The sequence below is a fragment of the Prionailurus viverrinus genome, chromosome B2, assembly GCF_022837055.1.
Source record: "Prionailurus viverrinus isolate Anna chromosome B2, UM_Priviv_1.0, whole genome shotgun sequence".
NCBI classification, from domain to species: domain Eukaryota; kingdom Metazoa; phylum Chordata; class Mammalia; order Carnivora; family Felidae; genus Prionailurus; species Prionailurus viverrinus.
The window spans coordinates 56,275,035-56,302,456 of record NC_062565.1 but is presented as its reverse complement, the minus strand read 5'-3'; the positions used below and the strand labels follow the sequence as shown (position 1 = coordinate 56,302,456).

Genomic DNA, 27,422 nt, shown 5'->3' with positions numbered 1-27,422 from the left:
ACCTATTTTTCTAAATTTATGCATGCAGCAGCAGATTTTTCTTAGAATTTTCTGCAATGGCAAATATAAAAGACAGTTAAAAATGTGTAAATTCTTGTATGTGCTGCTACATGATTCCTGACTTGTATTGTGGTGATTATTAACTTAAATAAAGCCATCCTTTTTTAATGGTCATATTTTACAAGTATGGTTAATATGTTAATCTCTAAAGAATAGTATATCAAGTTCATAGAAAAATCACTTTTTATTTACAATAGGAGATTAAAAAACATAGCATACTAAATAAAAACATAGTGAAGTGTGCATCATTTCACTGAGAAACCTAAGACCTACTTTATTCATAGTGGACAGACAGTTAAGGATAATGGTGAATTATTTTGTGTGCTTAGTTCATGATTTAAAGCAATTGTTTTGAGATGTGTAGCACAGAATTAAATGATAGATTTTGCGGGGCGCCTGGGTGGCGCAGCCGGTTAAGCGTCCGACTTCAGCCAGGTCACGATCTTGCGGTCCGTGAGTTCGAGCCCCGAGTCAGGCTCTGGGCTGATGGCTCAGAGCCTGGAGCCTGTTTCTGATTCTGTGTCTCCCTCTCTCTCTGCCCCTCCCCCGTTCATGCTCTGTCTCTCTCTGTCCCAAAAATAAATAAAAACGTTGAAAAAAAAATAAATGATAGATTTTGCCACATTGATTATTATCCTTTTGCAAGTCAGTTGGCAATGAAGTTTGCCTATGGAGAAGTAAGATATTAATTATAAAGATTTTGAGAAGAAATCATTTAAAAATATAGCTGACTTCTTCTCTATGAGCGAGTCTCCCAACAATGACATACAAAATTCCCTTTCAGTAGCAAATGCAAAAAATATTGATTTTCTCTAAAGTATGTCATTTGCCATTTTGCATCAAAGCACTTTAAAACCTTTTAACACCACGGAAGTAGAAACTGAAGTACATTAAGTACGCTTTCTGTGGTGTAATTTTCTTCAGAATATTAGATCTTAGGTGTAGAATAATTATTACATTTCATACACACTTTCATGAATTTAGTAAATTTTTCTTTCAATTCCTGTCATGACTCTATGATATAAATAATCACAAAGAAAGTGTCCTTTTTTCACTTCCTCTGATAAAGAGTAAATTATAAATTAAGATTTTCTGCCTTTAAAAGTCAAATAATCAGAAACTTCATCTTTATTTTGGGGAACATTTTTAAAAATTCTGCAGGTACGTAGAGTGAAGTCATATTAGAAGATTTTTTTTTGAACGTTTATTTATTTTTGGGACAGAGAGAGACAGAGCATGAACGGGGGAGGGGCAGAGAGAGAGGGAGACACAGAATCGGAAACAGGCTCCAGGCTCTGAGCCATCAGCCCAGAGCCCGTGAAGATTTTTAAATATGCTTTAAATCTCTGATAAATCTGTGAAAATCTGATAAATATGTTAAGAACCTCAACAAAAGAAATCACACACACCCCCAAATAAGAGTATTTTATATTATAGTTCATTACTTGTATATTATTTTATGATATTGGTCGTAGAGTTCTAAAGCACAGTCAGAAATTTCTAAATTTCTCTGCTACTTGGAATTCACATTTAGGCTGTATTATGTTCATAAAATATGTCAAGATGTTACGTGATTATACTGAATTACAAAACTGCTGAAGACTACTTTAGGTGATTTTGCAAAAAGTTGTCATGCAACACCTTATAAATTCTTAGCAGTATTTATTAAGTCACTTTGCTAAAGACAACCAAAAATGGCATTGTAGCTACATTACACAAGCACTTTCAAATGTGTAGTAAGATGCATTTTTCCTTAGGTTTCACTTAGAAAGATAAATGTTGTATTTCCTAATTTTTTTTTAATCAAGGAGACATTATGCCTATTGTGTTGTGCGTTTCTAATGTATTCCGTTTGTACACCAATCTCATATTTCCCTATAACATTTCTCTTATTAGATCATCACTTATTAATTCATCAATATATTCTTTCCATCCATTAATTAATAGAGCACCTACTATGTGGTGAGATGCCATAGGTCAAGGTGGTTAGTTAGGGCAGTGAGTCAAACCAAAGGTAACATTTATGTTTTTATTCACTTACTGTGATAATGCAATCAAGGTGCCCAAAATGGTGCCAGCCATTTTTCTCCACAGAATGACACTGGATGAAGGCTAAATGGATGTAGCATAGATGGGGGGAGTTGTCTCTCTACCAAGGAGTCCCAACAAAAGACTCCTGACATTTTGAGGGAATGGAGGCGGGGAAAGGCTAGGAGTGGAAATTACTAAATCAGAACTGGGAAAATTGCCTCATTCAAGACCCCAGATAAGGAGTTCTTCATAGAGGTACCTAGGACTAGGAATTCAAGTGTGTATAGAAGCATGACTGGCCTGGTGGGCCTGAGTCCTTGACTGCAGCTCCTTCCAGTAAAATGCCATTCAGTAGCTGTGCACTAACTCTGATATTGAAATAGCGGCTTCTCCATAGGAAGCCTGTCTTGCAAAGTTTTGTCATGGTTAGGTTCTGAAAAGAGTGGGACTGAAAGAGAGATTTGATTAATTACTGTCAGGCTGCTGACATGGTGTTGCATGGATATTGGACCACATACGTAGTCTTTTGGGTCTGGATACTGAAAGCAGGGCCTCTATTGCCTACAAAAAGGTAATAGATTACCTTAATCAAACCTATCTTTACATGCTCGTAGTACTGATCTGGAATTGTGCTCACTACAGAAAGCCTGGGACCAGGAAGAGTTACCACTAGGAAAATGGGATCAGAAAAATTATGCCAATCAGGCAAGAAAGATTTTTATCCTTATAGGAGTTATGGTAGAGGAAAAATCACCTACATGAAATTGAAACCCCAATCCTGTGCCAAAAAAGTTGGGATCTAGATATATATTCCCATATGGTATATGAATCTTAGGCCATTAAAATCAGCATAAAATGTAAAGATGTATAAATATTTATATATTACAGCATAAAAATGTTCATATTTATAAAATCCAAGTCTGATTCTCACTTTTCTCTCAATCTCTCTCTCCTCTCCATTTTCTCCTTTACACACACACAGACACACACACATAAGCTCATTTTAAATAATTAAATAAGATATGTAATCGAAACAGCAATTTAAAATAAGTATGGAAGAGTGATTCTAAAAATCAAATTCATGTTGAATTTGATGTTAAACAGCAAAATTGATATAGCTGAACATAAACAATTACCTAGGTTATCTGAGAAAAATCTTCTAGGGTGTAGCTAGAAATGAAATTATGACAAAGTGTTTAGAATCCTGGAGGACATGATGACAATACTTAACTTTATTTCTAATTGCAGCTTTAAAAGAAGGAAAAGATTATGTGTGTGCATATATATATATCTTTATTTCTGTATATAGAAGTGTGTATATATGTGTGTGTATTTAAGTTTATTTATTTATTTTGAGAGAGAGAGAAGGAGAGAGAGAAACCCAAGCAGGCTCTGCACTGACAGTGAGGCTCGAACTCACAAACTTTGAGATCATGACCTGAGCCGAAATTAAGAGTTCAAGAGTCGGACGCTTAATTGACTGTGCTACCCAGGAGCCCTAGCTTTATTTCTAAAGCTGCTATTAGAACTAAAGCTAAGTATTATCATTATGTGTGTGTGTGTGTGTGTGTGTGTGTGTGTGTGTGTGTGTGTATCATTGGATCTCCCCATCTAGTCAATAAAAACATCCATCTCCTCATGTATTTTATCTTTTTTTTGTGTGTGAGAACATTTAAGTTCTACTTTCTCAGCAAATTTCAATTACACAATTCATTGTTATCATCTACAGTCACTGTATTTTACATGAGATCATCAGACTTTGCCATCTTATAGCTAGAAGGTTGTACATATTTACAAACCTCAAAATAGCATATTTGACCACATAATGACCAAAAATATGTGATACAACTACAGCCAGACATACTTAGCTATGAATATATATATTGAAAAACAAAGCAACTGAAAATTACTTAGTTTTATATTCATCTCAAGATAGAAAAATAAAGTTAATATAAATAAAGTAGGAGATAAAAAATAAATTTAGGACCAGAAAGAAACATAATAAAATGAAAGAAACAATCAAGAGAGCCAATAATCCCTAAAGGAAAATTTCTTGAGAAAAATTGTCAAAAAAAAAAAAAAACCACCTCTGGTGGGGGACGCCTGGGTGGTTCAGCCCGTTAAGCATTGGGCTCTTGATTTCAGCTCAGATCATGATCTCAGTTGTGGGATGAAGCCCTGTGTAGGGCTCTGCACTGTGAGTGGAGCCTGCTTGGTATTCTCTCTCTGTCTCCCTCCGCCCAGACATGCTCACGTGCTCTCTCTCTCTCTCTTTCTCAAAACAAACAAACAAAAAAAAGACTTTAGTGATACAGATCAAGAAATATTAGAAATATTAGGGACCAATAACTGATACTAGGAATGAAAATGATACATACGTATACATAGAGTATTGTCAAGAAATGTGAGGGGTCTGGGTTTTGCCACATTTCCAAACTAACATGTTAGCTTGCCACAATTTCATCGAGGCTGGCAGAAAATACAACTCTTGAGTCAGAGACACACACAAGCAGCATACACATTGGTCCATTTTTATCAGTTCCTCTGTCCCCCAGTCTTCAGAGGTGACACAAATTAGACCTTATTGAATGCCTGCATAAGCAGTGGGTTGCATTATAAGAGGGTAACTGAACTGAAACATTCCAAAATGTGAGGATAAGGGGGAGAGGGTATGATACTTTAAAACTGTTTACAGTAATCATATGGGTAGGGTTCTATTAAAATTGTTATTCTCAGATTATTGAATGTGTAATTTGGGATAAAGCAAATGAGTGTACATGGGATGGAGTAGTTTTCTATTGCTGTGTTACAAATGGTCACAAACATAGTAGCTTAAAAAAACACACAGTTATTATATCACAGTTTCTATGAATCATAAGTCCATGCATTGCTTAAATGAAAACTCGCTTTTTATTGAATTAGCATTTGGACACGGTTTGTGTTTAAGCCCTTTGTGCGAGTGAAGATTCAGCCTTATGCTGGTGGGTCTGTGTGTGGTTTGGGTGATGCTTTCAGGTCTGCTCTGTGTCTGCTCTGATTGCTTTTAACAGGGTGCATGCAGCCTAGCCATGTTCATAGCCTTTTTGGCCCTTGAAGTTGATTCTAATCGACAATAATAAAGTGGAGGCTACCAGCTCCTATACCTGATTTGGGACAGTAGTGCTGAAGTTCTACAGAAGGAAGCAGGCCTTAAGTACAAAGCGATCTGCCCCTCTCCTGTGAGGACAGATATTATTTGGGACAGAGTGGAGAAGTACATGGCTAAGAGTGTTGATGAATAGTGGAGACCTTGGTGGAGAACAATTAAGAGGAAACTTAGAGGGGCGCCTGGGTGGCTCAGTCAGTTAAGTGTCCAACTTCCGCTCAGGTCATGATCTTACGGTCCGTGAGTTCGAGCCCCGCGTCAGGCTCTGTGCTGATAGCTCAGAGCCTGGAGCCTGTTTCAGATTCTGTGTCTCCCTCTCTCTCTGCCCCTCCCCTGTTCATGCTGTCTCTCTCTGTCTCAAAAATAAATAAACGCTAATTTTTTTTTTAAAAAGAGAAAACTTAGAGCTGTATGATAATAACAAAAAGGCACAGCAACCAGAAGTTTGAGAAAAACAGGGAAAGACACAGCCAAGAAGACCCCTTTTGCTATTACAATAAATGCCTATATTAAAAAGGAAGAAAGCTCAAAATCAATAAAATAACCTTCCACCTTAACCTAGAAAAACAAAACAAAACAAAACAAAAAACCTAAAACCAGAACAAGCAAAAGGCAGGAAATCATAAAGATTAGAGCAGAAATAAAGGAAATGGAGAATAAAAGAAAAAACAATAGAGAAAATCACCAAAATCAAAAATTGTTTCTTTACAAAGATTGGCAAAATTGATATTTAGCTAGACTGACTAAGAAAAAAAAAAAAAAGAGAAGCAGTCAAAGCTATTAAACTTAGGAAAGGAAGTGAGGACATCACTACCAACTGTAAAATAGTAAAAAAGATCATGAAGGAATATTATAAACAACTGTATGCTAACAAGTCAAATAGTGAAACGGATAAATTGATGGATGCAAATTATCAAGAACTCGAGAAATAGAAAATCTGAATAAAACTTTGACAAATACGGATTAAAAATAGTAATTAAAAACTTTTTGCAAAGCATATCCTAGGTTCAGATTCTTCACTGGTAAATTCTACTAAGCATTCAAAAAATTAATTTCAATTTTCCTAAGCTCTCCTAAAGATTAGAAAAGGAGGGAATACTTCCCAACCATTTTATAAAGCCATTATTCTGTCTATTTTAGACAAAGGTAGCAAAAGAGAAAGGAAGCTACAGGTCAATATTTGGTATGAATGTAGGTGCAGAAAATCCTCAGTGAAACACTGCACACCAAATCCAGCAATATATGGAAAGGATTGTATGCTCTGAAAAAGTGGGACTAATCCCAAGAATGCAAGTTGGTTTCATACCTATAGATCAATTAATGTAATACATTATTGTAATTAATAAAGTGTAAAACCATATGATCATCTCAACAGATGCAGAAAAAACATTTGACAGAATCCAACCCTCTCTCACTACCCACCAAGCTAGGATTATAAAGGGATGTCCTCAACATGAAAGAGCGTAGCTATGGAAAACTATGGAAAATGCACAGTTAACATGATAATACAATGGAATATTTCAACAATAAAAAGAAATAACCAACGATAAAAAGAACCAAAAAGTGAACTTTTTTAACTGAAAAAAGTCAGTCACTAAATGCCATGTATTATGTGAAACTTGTATTTCACATTTATATGAGATGTGCAGAGCAGGCAAATCTGTAGAGATGTAGAGACGTAGAGATGTAGAGAAGGTAGATTTGTGGTTGCCTAGGTTTAGGGATGTGATAGGGAGTAAGTCTAATGGATATGGGGTTTCTTTCAAAGAGAACACCAACATTCTAAGATTTGGTATTGACAATGGTTGCATAACCCCGTGAATATACTGTGACTATACTAAATATGAATATACCAAAAAATATACTGTGAATATACTAAAAGAATAAATTGTACACTTTTAGTGGATGAATTTTATAGTATGTGAATTATACCTTAATAAATAAGTTCAAAATATTCAAATCAATAGCTGACACTTTGTGAAAGAGTCATGTCAGATAATGAGGACTGGGCAGCTATGGCGATTTTATATTTATCAGCAGAACTCTGAAGATAATCTTTAGTTTTGACAGAGTCCATTGTCCTAAAAGAATCAAGTCGAAGCAGAAGAATCATTGAGTTTAATATATTGTGTTTCTGTTTCTGGTATAAGAAGTTGCCTTTCAAATATGTAGTACCTTTTGTATTTTCTAGTATTACTAAATGGGTATAAAGAAGGACTTGCAATCTAGATTTCCTGTTTTCTCTTCTAACAGATCCATATCAGTTTCAGTTGAGGATTTCAGAAAAGCAGGTAGTAATACTACTTGTAGTCAGGTGAAAAGCATCCTGAGTAGTCTGCTCACAATACCCAATCTTTTAACCAATGTTGATCAACTTAATGATATTTAAATGAGATAATCAAATCAACTTTCTTCTTACTCTACTACTGAATTGATATTTAACCTTAAGGAATTAAGATATCCTTTTAGAATGGTTGGAATTGTCCATACTGTATGCAATAAAATCCTAAACAATACAATAGTTGATTTTTACACAGCCTGAACATTGGAAAAAGTAGGTAGCATTTAGGAAACAGAAAAGCGGTTGCATGATTTAAGTTGTAAATAAATGTTTGTTTGTTTGTTTGAAAGATTTTATTTTTAAGTAATCTCTACACCCAACATGAAGCTTGAACTTACAAACCTGAGATCATGCGTCATACCCTCTACCAACTGAGCCAGCCAGGCACCTCTAAATCTATATTTAGAATGAAGCTCGCTAGGGTCAAAAAACACTGTTTCATGTGCTTCTATATTCCTAGTGTCTAGAACAGTGCCGGTTACATAGTAAATACTCAATAAACACTTCTTGAATGATTATGTCGTTATCAAGCACAAGCTCATATATTGATTTCATGACATTGCGTAGAGAAGAAAAAGTCCTGTAAAGGACAAATATCTCTAATTTGGACATGTAAACACAGTTTACAAGGGACATATGTGACATTTAAATAAAGGATTTAGTTTAGTTATTTTTTTAAAGTTTATTTTATTTTGTTTTATTTCATTTCGTTTCATTTCATTTCATTTCATTTCATTTCATTTCATTTCATTGTATTTTATTTTTTGAGAGAGAGAAAGCACATGAGTGCAAGCAGGGGAGGGACAGAAAGAGAGGGAGAGAGAGGGAATCCCAAGCAGGCTCTGTGCTGTCAGCACAGAGCCCAGCGCAGGGCTTGATCTCACAAAAGGTGAGCCGAAATCAAGAGTTGAACGCTTAACCAACTGAGCCACCCAGGCTCCCCAAAAGATTTACCTTAGAAATTCAGGATTCTATATGATGGCACCATTGTGATTTATTTAAAGATTTTTAAAATTCCAAACTATACAAATATAACTGACTTAAGATGTTATTATAGTGACTATTTGAAAAGCCAAAGAAATATCTGCTAAGTATTTAAAGTGCAAACATGCAGATAAAAAAAGAGTTATGTGCCTACATGTCACTGTACTGAGTAAACACTTAATCATTAACCTCTACAAATGACTTTATGGTAATCTCATCATATAGTATTTTAGAAGCATTTTTATTCAGGCAATTGTATATGTTGAACAAATTAGTGTTTGGGTTTGAGCTGTGGTTATAATTAAGATTATAGTTGTTTTTTAATGACACTTTTCACTTAATGATAGTGATTTAAATGAATCTTTCCAAATAAAAATAACTTGAGCTTGGAGAAGGTGCCCCTAGAGTTGTATAAATATGACATAGATGGGCTCAGAAGACATTTAAGGATGTTCCACACCGGATGAAAAACATTTAAAACATGACCAAAGGCTCTTTAGTTGTCTACGAAAGGAGAATATGATTTACACACATAGTGCTGAAACATAGGAAAGAATTATTTATAGCAGAACAAATAGGACATGAATTGTATATGTGTTTGAAATTATTAAATTATTTACATTATTAAAATTATTAAAATTTAAAACTGGTAAATTATTTACATTATTAAAATTCATGTCCAATCATTTTTTATCAGCATCTTGCCAAGTTTTTTGCTGTTTCTGTAAAACATGGACTATTCTGTACAATGGCAAAAGACAGTGTGATTTTTAACCTTGACTATGCTTTTTGGAAACTTCAGAGACAAATATTGATTAAGCCCAAGATATACTGAATCACCACATTTTTAAAGGATCCACATTTTTATACTTGGTATAAATGGATTCTTCTTCTCCAACTCTGTATGCTTTCTTCAAAATTCAAATATTTCCCTCTGAAGTGAGCAATCCCAAATGGGATTTTATGATCTCATGGGGAAAGCATGAGTAATTGCTGCTTATGTTTTTGGTAGGCCTTTGTATTTACACTCTTTTAGTTCATATATGTGTTGACATTTACTGTTATACTTTGAAATGTTATCTAAATTCTGAGTTTAAATATAATGTAATGATTGGTATTTTAGCACAGAATAAGAATTCTTCCTAATTGCCAAATTCAATGATCAGTTTGTTTTCCTAGGCTACCTCCATCTGTAGCCTCTGCTAAAATTATTGTTTCCTGATTTCTCCACCTCTTTTGCTTACTCCTTCTATTCCTCACACTTCAGGCAGCAAGATGCCTTTAAAGAAAGTTAATGGGGCGGGGGAGGGCGCCTGGGTGGCTCAGTCAGTTAAGTGTCCCACTTTAGCTCAGGTCATGATCTCCCGGCTCATGATCTCGTGGCCTGTTAGTTCAAGCCCTGCATAGGGCTCTGTGCTGACGGCTCGGAGCCTGAAGCCTGCTTCCAATTCTGTGTCTCCCTCTCTCTCTGTCCCTCTCCTGCTAGTGCTCTCTCTCTCTCTCTCTCTCTCAAAAATAAAGACTAAAACAAATTTTTTTTAAATAATAAAGTAAGTTAATCAGGCCTCAGTTCTCTTGTTCTACCCCTACTCCCCACCAGTCACCAGTTCAGAGCTTCAAAGGCTTTATACTGCTTTTACCTACGACCAGAATTCTCAACAGGGTCATAAGTACCTGAATATTTTCTCTATGTTTGTCTCCCTTCCAGCCACATTTCTTACACCTCCAAAGTGAATTTTTACCAGTTTATCAAACGTCATACTGGGGTTTTTTCATGTTATTTCTTTTGCCTGGAAAGTCTCCATCAGAACTCCCATCTTTTGCCCCTGCCTCAGCTTCCTATACATCCCCTCTCTGCTTAAATGCTAAGTCGCAGGGAAAGTTTTCTAAGGACTCCAGTTTTACATTCCCCTGTAATCCTAACCTTCTTTTAGCACAGTACTCAGAACATAATTGTCACTTGATTCATATTTGGGGATTGAGTGATTTATTAAACAAATCTAGCATTCTTTTGTTTCCCCCATTCTCTTGTATTCCTCCAGACCCTAGTCCTTTGCCCCTCTTCCTTATTTTTCTTTCTAAATGTAAGTGTTCCTCAGATTTCTCTCCTGGACCTTTTTTTTTTCTTTTCCCTTATCCCTTTCCTGTAGTAATTTCTTGACTTTTAAGTAGCACTTCTATGTAGAAAATTGCTAGACTTATATTTTTATCTTAACTCTCTCTCTCTCTCTCTCTGTCTATCCATATATGGCTACTAGATTTCTCCAATTGGAGGGCATGGGAAATGGATTATAACCCAGGTTTCCCTCTAAAACTTTCATTCTTGTCTTCCACAATTTTATTAATGATACAATATATTTTCAGCACTCCAGATTTAGAATGTTTTGATTAATAATTCAATATCCTTTCTTCATATTCCTCCAATTTAATAAATTGCCAGGTCTTATTGCAGGTACCACCCCGGTCTCTATTTCACTTCCTGTCCTCTTATATTTTCTATGACTGCCATTCTACTTTACGCTCCATTATCACTATCAACGTTACACCAAACAACTTCTGATAGGCTCCTCCATCTTTAATTCCCCAACTCCTTCTCTAACCTCCCTTTTTAGAGTTTTGCTATGTGCCTGCCTTTTTTCCATGCCCAGCTTCTGCCTCCTTGTTCAAGGTTTAACAAAAACATCAAACTTCCTAAGCTTTCCCATAGGGAAACAATTTCTTCTTCCTTTGAATTTTTGTTGCACTTAATGTACTTCTTTTATGGCATTTACCAGTTTCTTTTAAAAATTTTAACAGCTTATCTATACCCTTTTCCCCCCCACAGGAGTATAAGTTTCCTGAAAGAGTATTTATATCTATGTGGTTCACTTTGTATCCTCCATACATTTCACAAGTTCTAGGTGCTAAACCAATGTGTTTAGTGAGCAACTGAATTGATTCCATCCTTGATTTTATATAAATATGTTTTTGAATAACATTTAGTTTATGATAATATATTGATACTATCTTTAATGGTTCTAAAACATTCTCCCCTACTCCTGGCATTTTCTTGAATATTCATCCATGTCTATTTTGTTAAATTGGAAGTGCTTTTCTTTATAGAGTTCTCTGTTAATTCCAAGTGGTATTATTTAATTCTACAGACATAGCTTGATATTTTTGTGGTTGAAGAAAGCTCTCTTCCTTTACTCACCAGTGTCCTTTGATGATTGCTGAGATGAGTACCTGAAGTATTGTCTTTTCCTGTCTGTTTATACAGAAAGAATATTTTTTTAATCTGTAACTGTGGTCTCTCTTTGTGCAGTCTGCCCAAATTTGCTTAACTTTTTTTAATGGCAACAAACACAAGAGTAGAATACCAAAGGATGACTTAACGTTGAATTCCCAAATACAGAACAGCAAGCAACTCTATGAATTCCTACTCATTAAAAAAGGGATTCATACTCAATTCAGGAATAGGATAGAGATGAAAATGGTGTTCAAATATAAAGAAATATTAGGACAAGGGGAATTTGAGGATCAGGAAATGAGGGAGCTCAAATCCAGTTGTGGCATATGAAAAAGTAGATGAAGCCAACAGCAGAGACTAGTAATTCAGAGATTCTTCACAAGTGGCCCTGGTGATAAACCCTGCCCTTTCATTGCAAAGCAGATGTAATTTTAGTGCCCACAAAAGGAGAACTAAGGCTAGGTGTATTGCCTCTTCTATTTGAGAAGAAACAGAACTGCCGGAATTAGTTTACAAACATTTCATTAGAAGAATACTACATGGTAGGGCACATCGGTGGCTCAGTCTGTTGAACATCTTACTTTGGCTCAGGTCATGATCTCACAGTCTGTGAGTTCAAGACCCACATCAGGCTCTGTGCTGACAGCTCAGAGCCTGGAGCCTGCTTCAGATTCTGTGTCTCCCTCTCTGTCTGCCCCTTGCCCGCCCTCTCTCTCTCTCTCTCTCTCTCTCTCTCTCTCAAAAATAAATGAACATTAAAAAAAAGAAAAAAAAAGGAAAATGCCACATGGTAAAAAAAAAAAGAAAAAGGTTTATTTTATACAAGTATTGATGAAATATTTTAAAAAGGAAGAAATGAACTAATCAAGAAAAAAGGGTAAAATGAGAGACTGGAGATTCTGGAGTACTCTGTACTTAAAGGGTGAATTGGTAAACCTTGAAATACATATACCCAATATTATTGAAGTTTATTTTCACCTAATTTTCTTTTGTTTTTATTTATTTATTATTATTATTATTATTATTATTATTATTATTATTTTAAGTTTAAATAGGCTCCACAGCCAATATGGGGCTCCAACTCATGACCCTGAGATTGAGAGTCATATGCTCTATTCTTGGAGCCAGCCAGCCCCCATATTTTCACTTAATTTTAAACTGTTCCTGGATTTACTCTGTTAAAAAATGTCCCTGAAATATTTTGCTTAAGATGTCCCCATTTTTATGAAAAGCAATTGCTTTGCCACAAATTATATTTTATAGCTTTACAAATCCATTGAAATGTGTTCTCTTGGTTAATTTTACTTGACATGATTTAAATATTTCCTTTTAGGAAAAAAATTAAAAATCTGATTAAAATTGCTCAAAAGGCTTTTTGAAAATAAAAGTTATTACAAAACAACTGTTCAGTGACTTAAGCATAAATGAATTTGACATCCACAAATTTAATTTTCTTTAAATACATGTGGATAAAATACTTTCAAATTATTTGAAGGTATTTAGCATACTGAAAACACAGCTGTGTTCACTCTATTAAGCCTTAGGAATCTTGGAGGTTCCCAAGTTACGAAATTATAGATAAATATTGAAGACACTATGGTGTAGTGTTTGAGTTATTTTCCATGTTGAAAGAGATTTGCTTTAAAGAAAGGTTAGAACCAACTGTTTTCAGTGAACTGATAACTCACCTGTCATGACTATGTCATTTGACTTTGTTTGGAAGGGCACTGAATGTAGGCTGAAAGCAGAACAACAATAACAACCACAAAAAAACAAGTCTTAATTAGAACAACTTTTGTGTTGTGTGTTTTCCGAATTTATCTTAACATAAATTTCCCAAAACTAAGCACTGTATACAAAATATGTACCCGCTTCATGATTACGTCTTGTTTTAAAATATGAAACAGAAATGGTATCCATTCTTTGGATGGAAGTGCCTGCCTTTACAATAGAGGTGGCCATGTGAGGAGGTGTTTGTAAACATTTCTTCTCGTCACCACACTTTCTGTGAGATCATCTATGTAGAGGACTTAGTGCCCAGCACAGAGTGACCCTTCAAAATATGTTAATTGTAGCAAGTAATAGTAGCCAATAATCGAAAAATCATTATATATTATAAATATATAAAAATAAAAATATTAATATAAAAATAAAAGAATAAGGGTTACTGAAGTCAAATGTCAGTATAGGTGTCATACTATTACAATCTACTGAAAAAAATAATAATTGTGTAATAATAACAACCCACTTTATAAAACTGAAGTATAACTAACATGATGTTATATTAGTTCAGTTTTACAATGTGTTGATTCAACAATTCTATACATTATTCAGTGTTCATCATGATAAGGGTATTCAGCATCTGTCACTACAGAATGTTATTAAAATATTATTGAATATATTCCCTAATCTGTACTCTTTATCTCTATGACTAATCTGTTTTATAACTGACAGTTTGTACCTCTTAATCCCCTTATTTCAACTATACTTCCCCTCTGGCAACCACCAGCGTGTTCTCTGTATTTAAGTGTCTGTTATTTTGGGGCATCAGGGTGGCTCAGTCGGTTAAGTATCTGACTCTTGATCTCAATTCAGGTCTTGATCTCAGGGGCGTGAGTTTAAGTCCTGCATTAGGCTCCAGTTTAAGTAGGTGTGGAGCCTACTTAAAAAAAAAAAAAAAAGTAAGGGTCTGTTTGTTTCTTTGCTTGCTTTTTAGATTAGATGTATAAGTGAAATCATACAGTATTTGTCTTTGTTTTAAATTCTGAAAGAGACTTATTTCACTTAGCATAATACCCTCTAGGTCCTTCCATGTTGTTGCAAATGGCAAGATCTCTCTCTCTCTCTCTTTTTTTTTTTTTTTTTGCTGATAATATTCCATTATGCATACACTCACATACACACGCATATACCACATTTTCTTTATCCATTTATCTATCAGTGGACATTTGAATTACTTCCATATATTGGCTATTGTAAATAATGGTGCAATAACAAGAGTAAATATATCTTTTCAAATTAGTGTTTTTGCTTTCTTTGAACTACCCGCATTTACTGGGCACTTATTGTGCATGTATTATTATCTTTATTCTTCCCATTTACAGATAAGAAAAATGAAGTTAAGGGGAAGTTAAGTAATGTAGCTAAATGTATATAGCTAGCAAATTTACAAACCCATGTAATTGGTCTTCACAACCATGCTATTAATTATTATGCTCTAATTGTTCACTGATGTTGGTGCATTTTACTTACCCAAATAATAATTGGGAAAAAAAGTTTTCGTGCCATTCCTCATTGTTGGCTCCAAAAACTGCAGATATTAAGGAAGAGATAAAATCACATAAGCAAACTTAGAGTATTATAAATAAATACTTGTTTGCAAAAGCAAATGGTAGACTATGTTTATAAATTTTAAAAACACATTAAAAGTTCTGCATCTTTAAAATAATGTTATATAATTAATGTTACTCATAAAAGATACTTTACATCAGTTTAAATCTGATTATACAACATCTTCATTCCATTGAATCTATGTGTTCTATTTCAAAATGTAGAGTTTGGGAAAGAATTGAAAGGGTTGTCTCCCTTACAGCTTTAGACAATTTGGTTTCAGATTGGTCACTGGTTAGAAATGAAGCTACTGTATTGAGAAAGAAGTGTTAGGAAATGTGTCACAATAATCAAGGCAAAGAAAAGAAATCTCTCAAGAGTATAGCCCATATATATATTTTGTTAATAACCTGTCCTCAGCCAGGAATGCGTGAAATGCAATCTCTTCCTTTCAGTCATAAGCATTCCCAGTGGAGATATCACGTTAAGTGCTTTGGTTTTTCTTTTCTTTTCTTTTCTTTTTAAATGTGTTTATTTATTTTTGAGAGAAAGAGCATGAGTGGGGTAAGGACGGAGACAGAGGGGGACAGAGGATCCCAAGCAGGCTCTGCGCTGACAACAGTGAGCCCAAAGCAGGCGTAGAACTCACAAACTGTCAGATCATGACCTGAGCCAAAGTCAGACAGATACTCAGCCAACTGAGCTACCCAGGTGCCTCACTTTGGTATTTTTCTATCTGATGTTTTACTGCTACCTGTGAAGGGACAAGAAAGTTCTACAACAGAGTATTGAAGAGAAGTTCAGTCAAAATTTACTCAACTGGAATTGATCTATTTGATTTTTTAAGTTATGTAGTATTTAATGCATTCAAGTATATGTGTGCTTTTCATGTAGAGCATAAAATAAAATGGATACTCATGAGCCCCTAAGTTAAACTAAAGTCTAAAATATTACTTACCACTTTGACATCACTGTGTTTTCCTTTGATCACATTCTCCACTGTCCATTCCCAGAGGTTACCAAGACCTTGAATTTTATGTTTATTATTATGCCTGTTATTTGAGCATTAGATTAACTACCTAAGCATTTATTCATAAACAAAACGTTGATATTGCTCATTGGGTTTCATGAAAACAATGTAATATGTCTAGAACTTGAATTTTTTACTCATAATTTTATTTCTAGGATTTAATAATGAGACTTCATGTAGTTGTGGGTAATTTATGTTCACTGGTATAAATATCCCACTATGGATATGTCGCAGTTTACTCAATCATTTGTACCATCATGATTCTGGGAGATAAATAGGATCTACTCTCTAGATAATTGTTATAATCTATAATTTAGGACTAGCATGTTGTTGAAAGAGGTAAGGGACAGGACCTTAAGAGAGCTGTCACCCATGGGCAGTGAAGATCTGAGTCTGAAGCCTGACAGAACCTAGAACTGGAAGCTTGTGGACAGTCTGTGGAGCTTTTATATACACGGAGTGGGGGCTCATGTAGACGTCAGTAAAACAGCCATGTCTGAGCACCATGATTTGCCAAGAATAATGGATGACAATTCATGTTCATCTTCCTCGTCTCATGCAACTTCCTGTTATTGACAAAATCCCAAAACAAAAGGAAAACATATGTAGAAGATCTGGGAAACACATCTCAGACATAAACAAGTGTTGATATGGGGTCAAGTTGACAGCATACCATTCTTGAATTGATGGCTTTTCCCAATTATTTTTGCTCTTACAAGCTTTGAGACTTTTAATGTTCTTCTACATGCACCAAGACTTACCTGCAGAATATACCTGAGAACAGAATTGCTGAGACATGGGTTAAATACATTTGCAGATTTACAAGACAATGGCAAAATAGTTGAATCTATTTATATTCCTGTAAGCAGGGTATATGAATCTTTGTGTCTCCACATTCTGACCAGTGTTTGGTTTCTGACTTCTACCATGATTGGGTGTATAAAATGACATCTTATTGTCATCTTAATTTGACTTTTATTTAAATTCTAGTGAGGTTGAAATTTTCATGCATTTTTCTTTTGCTGTTCTTTCCTCAATGACATATTCATGATTTTATCTTTTATTTATTAAGATAAAAATGATTTTATCTTTTATTTATCTTTTATTTATTTATTAAGCTGTTTGTCTTTTCCTTACAGTTTTGTACTTGTTTTTGTAAACTAATGTTTTATTGCTAACATAATGTAAATAGTTTTCAAATTTGTGACTTACGTTTTCGTCTTTGTGGTTTATTTTAATAAATAGATATTCTTAATTTGAATCAAACTTTTACTGTTAGCATGTTTTATGTCTTGTCTTAGAACTCTTAGGCATTATTTTCCTTTATTTTTCTGTTAGAAATTCTAAAATTTTGCCTTTCACTCCTAAATCTATAATCCATCTCTATTTATCTTTTTTCTATGGTGTAGGAAACAATTTCATTATTCTTACTATGGGTAGCCAATTATGCTCTGTATTAGAGAGTTCCTTCTTTCCCTAACATATTAGTTTTCTGTTGTTTCTGTAATAGTTAACACAACCTTAAGTGGCTCGAAACACAACAGATTTCTTATTTTACAGTTATAAAGATCAGAAGTCTGAAATGGTTCTCATGCACTAAAATTAAGATGTCAGTAAGGCTGCATTCCTTCTGGGGGTTTTATGGGAAAATCTGTTCCTTGATTCCTCTAGCTTCTAGAAGGTATCCTTATTCTGTGCCTCATGGCTTCCTCCTGTCTTCAAAGCCAGCAACTGCATGACTCCAACCTGTGATTCTGTTGCATTTTTCTTTAATGTATAAGGACATTGAGCACACCTGGGTAATCTAGGATAATCTCTTCATTGCAAGATTACTAATTTAGTCAGAGTTGCAGAGTCTCTTTTGCAGAGTAACATATTTACAGATCCTGGGTATTAGGCCATGGGCATCTTTAGGGGGCCATTATTCTGCTTTAGTGATCTGTACTGCCCCTGGTATCATACATCATTTTAACATAAGGAGGAGTTTGTTTCTGGATTCTGGATTCCACTGCTCCATTTTCTATCTGTGTTCCAGGACTATACATATCACATTGTCATAATTAATACAGCTTGATAATGAATCTTTGTATGTGATAGGCATAGTCTTCAACTTGTTCTTCTGCTTCTGAATGCTTTGACTGTTCTTGGACTTTGATGTTTTCATACAAATTTTACAACCAATTGGTAAGTTGATCCAAATCCTATTATGATTGTAATTAGAACTGTGTTGAGCTATAGATGTAATTGAAAATACTAGAAATTGAGACTTCATGTCCATGAACATGATCTGCCTCTCAGTCTATGTATATCCACTTGACAGCTTTATTAATGTATTTTATATATTTTCTGTAAATGTTTTGATTATACAAAATTCAGTTTATTCTTAGGAAATCTTATTTATTTTTTACTGATGCTGTAAATGATCTCTCTCTTTTAAAAAAATTACTAATTATATGTTGCTTGTGCACAAAAATACAATTTATTTTTTATATTGATTTTGTATGAAACACCTTGCTAAGCTCTTTTACTTATTCTGATGATTTTTCTGAAATTACTTTAAGCTCTCTCTCTCTATATATATATAATATATATGTATATATATAATAGATATAAATTTTATATCTATTATATATATTTTGTTTCTTACTTTCTGATGTTTATGACATTTATTCAGTGGCTTGAATCTTCATTGTTGAAGAAAACAAGAATGTGGATCTTTACCTTGTTTTTAATAATATTTTACTCATAAATACACTATTCTTATGGGTTTTTAGTAGAAAGCTTCTACTAAAATGAAGGAAGTTTCCTTCATTTTTCAGATGATATGAGTTTTACAAAGATTGGAACTGAATTTCATAAAATTATTTTTCTGTTTAAATAAAATGTTAGCCTTTTTTCACATCCAAATAAAACGTTAACCATTTTTTCTCCATTGTTATAAATTAAGGGTTATAACTTAGGGGTTATAAATCTTAAACTACCTGTGTATCTGTGACAAACACAACTCAATCATCATGTGTTTTTTTGTATATATAGCAGGCTGGTATTTTGTTAAGTGGTTTTTATTTCATGAGTGGATTTGCTCTATAAATTCTCTTTTCTGATATGCTTTTATATCAAGGTTATACTAGACTGCTAACTGAGTTGAGGGATATTTCCCCATTTCTTCCTCTGGATAGTCTGCTATTAGCTCACAACCATAGGAATTTCCCAGTGATTTTCAAAACTGGCTCCCGTACACGCAGGGCAAGAACAGATTGAAGAAAGAGGTAGGCCACTCCAGATTGGTAGGTGAAAGGTTTAATAATCAAGGAACTTCTATATGAGACTTGTCTTGGGTGACTGCAAAATGAGTAGATCTTAGCACCTGCCCACCACAATCTTAAGAGTTTATACAGACGCCTTAATATGGTTCAGTCATGTTTACAGTCCAGATGGTCTAAAGGCTGTGTCCTTAAAGTGGCTCCTACTGTGGGAACAGTGGGTGGAACATAAATTCCAAGGATAAGGGAGGGGATAAAGAGCTTCTGCTTGCCAAAGTCCAGGTTGTGGGTCAATTGGCAGTCATATCTCGACGACTCCTCCAACATCTGCATAGATTGGAATGATGTGTTTCCTAAAAGTCTAGTGAAATTCCTATGTAGAAGTGCCTGCAATTAGTATTAGTTATGATACTGTTCTTAAATATTTCTATGTTTTCAACCTTCTAATTTTGCCTCCATTTTTAATTGAAGTACTATTTACGTACTGTGAAATGCACAGGTTTCAGTGTACAACTTGATAAGTTTTTTTTTTTTCAACGTTTATTTATTTTTGGGACAGAGAGAGACAGAGCATGAACGGGGGAGGGGCAGAGAGAGAGGGAGACACAGAATCGGAAACAGGCTCCAGGCTCTGAGCCATCAGCCCAGAGCCCGACGCGGGGCTCGAACTCACGGACCACGAGATCATGACCTGGCTGAAGTCGGCCGCTTAACCGACTGCGCCACCCAGGCGCCCCCCAACTTGATAAGTTTTGACAAAAATGTACCTATACTTTCACACAATATAGAACACTTCCATCACCCCAGATGTTTCCTTCAAATCACTTTCCCGTCAGTCCAGTCCTGGCCTTCTATTTTCCATAGGCAACCACTCTTAGGAATTCTACCACCATGTATTATTTTGGCCTCTAGAACTTTGTATTAATAGAATCTAATGTGATATACTTTTTTTGTATCTGGCTTCTTTCACTCAACGTAATTGTGAGATATATCCATGCCATTATATTAATCAGTGAATTATCCCTTTCTATTTATGTATAAACTTGTTGATCTTTTCTCCTTGGATAGGCATTGGTTTATTTATAGTTTAATGGTGACTGTGAGTAAAATATTATGGAAACTCTTGTACAAGTTGTTTTGTGAACATGTGCTTCTATTTCCCTTGGTTAAATACCTAAGTAGAATTGCTAGGTCATAGCAGAACTCCATGTATGACTTTATACATAATAGCCAATCTTCCCAAGGTAGTTGTATCGTTTTAAACTGCCAACAGTAATTGCTCCAGTACTTCCACATCCTTATCCTCATCAATATTTGGTCTTTGTTTGTTGGTTGGTTTTAGTAATTCTGATATATGTGTGTTTAATTATTGACTTGATGGAATTTTTTATAGATTCTAGATACTAATCTTTTTTTTAAGTTTATTTATTTTTGAGAGAGAGAGAGAGAGAGAGAGCGAGCAGGGAAGGGGCAGAGAGAGAGACAGATTGAATCCCAGGCTCTCAGCACGGAGCCTGACACAGGGCTCAGTTTCATGAACCGTGAGATCTTGACCTGAGCCAGTCAAGAGTCAGACAGACGCTAATTGACTGAGCTATGTAGGCACCCCATAGATACTAGTTTTTTTTAAAGTTTGTATTTTAATTCCAGTCAGTTAACATACAGTGTTACATTTAGATACTAATCATTTTTCAGATGTATACACGGGGAATATAGTCTCCCAATCTGTGGCTTGTCTATTCAGTTTCTTAGTGGTTTTGGGATCAGCAAAAGCTTTAGTGAGTGCTGTTTGCTTCATATTAAGTAACTTTTCCCAGTTTAACTTTGCAAAGGCATTCTTCTATGCTTTCTAACTAGAATTTTTATAATTTTAGATTTCATGTTTAGATCTATGATAGATCTCAAAATAAAGTTTGCCTAAAAGCGAGGTGGGACAGAAAAGTTTTTCTGTGTGTCTGTTTTCTTTTGGTGTTTTGTTTTGTTTGCATATGATTATCCAAATGTTCTAGCTACATTTGCTAAAAAGATTTGCTTTCCAAATATTATTACTTAGGCACTTTTTTCTGAACATCAATTTACCTTGTAAGTGTAGTCTTTCTGAACTTTGTACTGTTCTATTTATCTACTTTCCTATAGGTACGACAATCCACACTTCAGTACAATATTAAATAAATGTGGTGAAAGCAGACATCCTTGAATTTATCCTAGACTTAGGGGAAAAGCATTTAGTCTTTCACCACTCAGTAGGGTGTATTTCTTACTACAGGATTATGGATTTTAAAACATATAGAGAAAAACTCTCGTTTAGAAAGAAGTTACTTAGTTTTATTTATCTTTGTTTTTCATTTACCCAACACAGCTTTTGGTGCATTCTACGGTTTTTGGTGCATTCTAACCCCTTTTTTTAAAAATTTTATTAAAATAATTTATTTCTTTATTTTTGAGAGAGAGAGGGAGAGAGAGAGAGAGAGAGAGAGAGAGAGCGCGCATGAGTGGGGAGGGGCAGAGAGAGAGAGGGAGACACAGAATCTGAAGCAGGCTCCACGCTCTGAGCTGTGAGCACAGAGCCCGATGCGCACTTGAACCATTGAATCAGACTTTGAGATCATGACCTGAGCTGAAGTCGGACACTTAAGCAACTGAGCCACCCAGGCACCCCAAAGCCCTTTCTATTTCTTAAATTAACAGGTTAAAGATTATTCAAGTCATTTGGTGTGGAGTATGTTAGTAACTGACAATATACTCCAATAACTGCTTTTATTTCACTTGTTTTTAACTATGTTTTAGGAAGAATAACATACTGAATAGACCCTCTAGAATTTCCTTTTTAGAGAAACTGTTTTGTATGTATGCACTATCAGTAGTGTTTTAAACTTTTCTGTATATGTGTAGTTTTCAATATTCTGTTTGGAGAGAAAAAGCTTTTAGTAATTTTGTAACCATTGTGCTCCTCCCTAATTTCTTTTTTGTAAGTGATTTATTTATTTGATTATGTAAGTATATGACATGTTCAATATATTATTGATTTTGGCAGTCTTTAGGAAGAGGCATCCTTCTTAAAATGGATCGTAGATGAGAAGATCTGAAATAGTTTTGTGTGTGTATGTGTCTCTGTGTGTGTGAATGGCATAACTCTCTTTTGCATGGTAAAGTTTGAAAAGCCCACAGCCCATCATTTATTTTTGGTGCAAATTATTACTTTTTTCTACTTTAAAACAGAATTCTATTGATTTTGTTTCCTAGTTCAATTTTGTGGGGAAATTGCTTGGACCAAGAGGAAACTCCTTGAAGAGACTACAGGAAGAAACAGGTGCTAAAATGTCTATCCTGGGCAAAGGATCAATGAGAGATAAAGCAAAGGTACTGAACTTTGAATTTGATATTTAACACATACAGGAGGTTACCTGTAACACTGATGGCCAAACTTACAAGCATATCTGCACTGTTGTCCCATCATTTCCTATGATTTTTCACCTTCTGGGACCACCCTATTGCACTCCCTGTTGATTCTTCTATTTTCGTAAAAATCAATTACCTGCCTTTTTTTTCCCCAGAACATGTAATTCCATATCTTTATTCTCTTTAGTCCTTTGTGTAAATTGTTGTCAAATCTTTTCACTTTTCCTGTGTCTTCTGTAGGATGTTTCTATATGTCTCTGCTCATTTTCTTTAATTCCCTGTCTGGATCCCCTTTCTCTCTTCAACTATGTCACCTAATCACATCCATTATATCATTGTCTCTTTTTATCTCTTTGCTCCATTTCACTCTGGCCCTCTTATCTAAAGCAATTTCAAATACTCATCTGCAAATCTAAGAGAATCCCACTTCTTTTCTTAAATGTTTCAATTTACCTGACCTCAAAAGAACAAATAAGCTAAGAAATATATGAACTTTGATATTTGAAATGATTTCCTTCATATCTGAACGACATCATCGTCCCATTTTATAAAGTGAAAGCAATTTTCAATGTGTTAGAATTCACTGTTTTGGAAAAATAACAACCATTTATAGAGATTTATTCATAAAGGATCCTTTAAGATTCATTGAGAAAAGGTGGGTGTGTTAAGGTAGTATTATTTGATCAGGCCATGCTTTTCTGATTCAGTATGTTACCATGGAAAATATAATTTTCAAACATTTATTTCTGAATATGGGAATTCCTTAGAAAATTGTTTAGGAGTTCTCCCTTTTAACTGTTAATGTGAAATCTTGAATAAATTTATAGTGGGAAATGTCACTGTACAGATAGCTCATAATCTTACAATGTAAACTTCATATTGTGCGCTTTTTATATTCTTCAAACTTTCTTAAGAGTTAGATCAGGCATCATCTCCCCAACAGGGATTTCCTGAACTCCTGTGACAGGCTAAATCCTCTCATCACAACGTATTTTATTGAAATGTTTGGTTTCTCTCATTAAACTGTATACTCCCATCAGCTGGAGAAATATCCTTGTCAGCTTTGCCTACTCAGAGTATCTGTGTAGTCCCTCCCTCTGTAGCTTTCAAAGTAAATGAGTATTTATTGCTTTTTCCCATATATTTGGAAGTTTTTTTTCTGTTCACGAAGTTGTACATTGGATGCCTTTTTTCCTGTTAGGTACCAGCATAAGTATTTGAAAATCTAGGAGGAAACAAATTTGGTTCTATTAAGTTTCCATTATGTTTAATTTACTAATATTAGCTGTTGCTTGAAATCCAGGTTCTCATTGATTACTTTTTGGGTGATCCATCATGTTTGCCTATGCTTCAACTACTTTCATTGTTCTTTTACAAAATGAAAGAAAATAAGAACATTTAAGAACAACAGTAGGGGTGCCTGGGTTGCTCAGTCGGTTAAGCCTCTGACCTCAGCTCAGATCATGATCTCACGGTTTGTCGGTTCGAGCCCCATGTCGGGCTCTTTGCTGACAGCTCAGAGCCTGCAGCCTGCTTCAGATTCTATGTCTCCCCCCTCTCAGCTCCTCCCCTGCTTGTGCTCTCTCTTAAAAATGATAAACATTTAAAAAATATTTTTCATATTAAAAAAAGAACAACAATAATGTATTGCACTATAAACTCCATTTTATAGAATCTAGATAAGATCTTAACTGCCAAGGGTGGTGGGCACACAGATGACATAAAACCACAGACGTGGATATGCAAAAGTTCACCTTAGTAAACACTTTATTAAAATAAAAAAATAAATCCTTGTTAAAACATTGATTACTATGCTGCTGTTTTACCTCTTCCCAACATGACCTGATCAGGAAGAAAGATTTTATATGTGATTTTATTCTTTTAACAAATAAAACTCATATGATTCTTCTGTGGAAGTATCTCTGTGTGTATGTATTATCCAGCCACACAGGAATATATTCATGCATTAATTGCAGAAGTATTTGTTGCTATGTGTCACACTATGTGCCATCCATAGTCTCCTCCTAAAGTTTACATTCCAATGGCAGAGACAGATAATAAATAAGTGAATAAGCACAATTTAATAATTATTATGGATTGAAATAATACGGATTGTTTTTCTGTGTTGACTCTGCTATTAAGATGCTACACAATGTATGTCCTAAACTTGATCTTTGCTTCACGACAAAAAGGAGATACTTGGGTAGTTGTCTAAGTCAGGACAAAATAACTATGCAAAAGTCTTGCACTTCTGCTATGTGCTTACCTGTAGATTAAATATCATGCTCTATAGAAAATAAATATTAGACATGAGTCAAGCCCTCACAAAACTTTTAATTTAATTAAACATCCTGCTATGTTTAACACTTTCTTTTTTTTAAATTTTTTTTATTGTTTATTATTTTTGAGAGAGAGAGACAGAGAGACTGAGAGCAAGCAGGGAAGGGGCAGAGAGAGAGGGAGACACAGAATCGGAAGCAGACTCCAGACTCTGAGCGCTCAGGACAGAGCCCGACGCGAGGCTTGAACTCACAGACCACGAGATCATGACCTCAGCTGTAGTCGGCCACCCAGCTGACTGAGCCACCCAGGCACCCCTGTTTAACACTTTCTTTAAAAAAAAAGTTAAGAAAGCATCAATCATTGAATTAGTAGGTGGAAAGAGTGACATACTCATTTAATTTTATAATTCTAATAAGACGTTTTCATCCTTAGCAAAGCATGACATTTTAAGATTTATTCTAAGATCATTATAAAATTGCATGGTATAGAAAATAGTTCTAGTGGTTTAGTGTAGTAAAGAGATTCTACCAAGTTTAATGTTTCTATTTGTGTTATTTTGGTTTTGATGGATTTGGGGGAAATATTCCTTTTAGTTTTGTGATACCTAGCCAATAACTCTATAAGCAAAGAAAGGAAACAGAGCCAAAACAAAGTGAAATGTGGTAATATCCAAGGTAATACCAGTGGCAAAATCCTACCGTATATTCAATATTTTATTCCCATAGTGGTCAGATCACCGAATATATGAACTCACATTTTACCTAAAACTATGCAGGAATGCTTGAACAGAAGCTGGCTTTTAAATTGTGATGATAAAGGTATTCTTAGAGAAAATTAGGAGGTAATATATACAGCATGTTTGCGATATTTCAAAATATCTCAGGAAATTAACTGGCAGTTCAGAAATTTCTTTAAAGTCTACGTCCCTCATGCACCATATGGCCAGCCAGTTCGAAATAACCATGCAGCTGCTGGCTTCACTAGCGGTTGCTTCTGAGCAATCTTCAGGGGTAACTTACTGTAGCTTCGGATAGAGTGTTGCTATTTTTAGTGATGCTGATGGCAGAGATTGGTGAGGGAGAACAGAGGAAGCAGTGGTCTACAGGCTTATCTTTGAAACGAGTGAGGAGCAAACATATTATCTTCAAGAGAAAAGGTTTGAGAGTTTAGAGAAAATCAGACAAAAGCCAGTCACCCCGATAACAGTGAAGAAACTGCGGAAAGCATCAAAGCAAATTTCTTGCATGCTTCCATTGTCCTTAAATGGAAATCACAAATAGACATGTTGCAAATAAATGATGTTGTAATGACAGGTATTCTGGCATTTCTATTAATAAGCTTGGTTGAAATTTTGGCATGTAGTCTTAGAACATGCTGGTTATTATATGTTAAAAGTAAAGTGCCATTTGGTGGAGTTTTATGTGAAACTGTGTGATAATTCTCTAGGCAAGCCTTTCTCTCTTTGATGTGCTAATATCATGTGCAGTTTCTATTTTATAATATATCTTCTGTATTGGGTGATGGCTACTTTAGTAAATCCTTTCTGATTTCATGGCAATTTGATTTTCATCAACAATAAAATCAACCGAAAACCTTCAAAGTGATGCTGCTGCCTGGTGGGTGTGAACCCTGTACCAATCATCCTTCTCTCATTTGGCTTCTGGGCTATGCCTCACATCAAACAGCACTGTTAGTCTCTCAAATCCTGAAGGGGAGAGGCTCTGCTCACTGCCTGTCAGTCAGGCTGGGATCGGTTATGTAGACTCCTGTTTCAACTTTTTAACAACCCCAACAACAAAGCAACTTGTAATCCCACAAAATCAAGAGCCCAGACACCCTGATTTTAATTTTAGCTGTGCCCCGTAATAAACTGCACCGTAGATCAACAATATTTTTTCTCAGCTCCCCTCTGCAGGACAGAATGCTTAGCCCAATCGTGACTTCCAAACAGAGATAGGGGAGTAAGCATTATTCTTTGCTTAAATATCACTTGAGTTTGTGAAGGACAAAGAGTATATCAGAAATTACAGATAGGTGGAAATTTATTTTTTATTTATTCACTGCATTCGTCTGTTTCTTGGATCTGAATTTTGAGAAATTAGATTTTAACAGACTAAACGGTTACACCTGAGCAGTGGCACATGTGCTAAGGAACACTGGATTGCAAACATATATTTTGTGAGAATACAAGGAAAGCAGTTTTAATGGTGAACCAACACAAGGTTATATCAACCTATGATATATTACGACTCCAAGTGACCAAACAATTAATATAGTCAGGTTTGAGTTGAAGAGTGAAATATATCATCACACTAGTGAGAAATAAT

General features: G+C 35.0%; 1 protein-coding gene across 2 annotated transcripts in view; it reads left to right on the top strand.

The window, feature by feature from the left end:
- The window catches only part of KHDRBS2 (KH RNA binding domain containing, signal transduction associated 2), a 591,209-nt gene that overhangs the window by 210,322 nt on the left and 353,465 nt on the right, over window positions 1-27,422 (top strand). For both annotated transcript variants that reach the window (XM_047859593.1, XM_047859594.1), the window contains exon 3: window positions 22,657-22,773. In XM_047859593.1, the coding sequence (XP_047715549.1) occupies window positions 22,657-22,773 (117 nt within the window). The remainder of the gene's footprint in view (window positions 1-22,656; window positions 22,774-27,422) is intronic.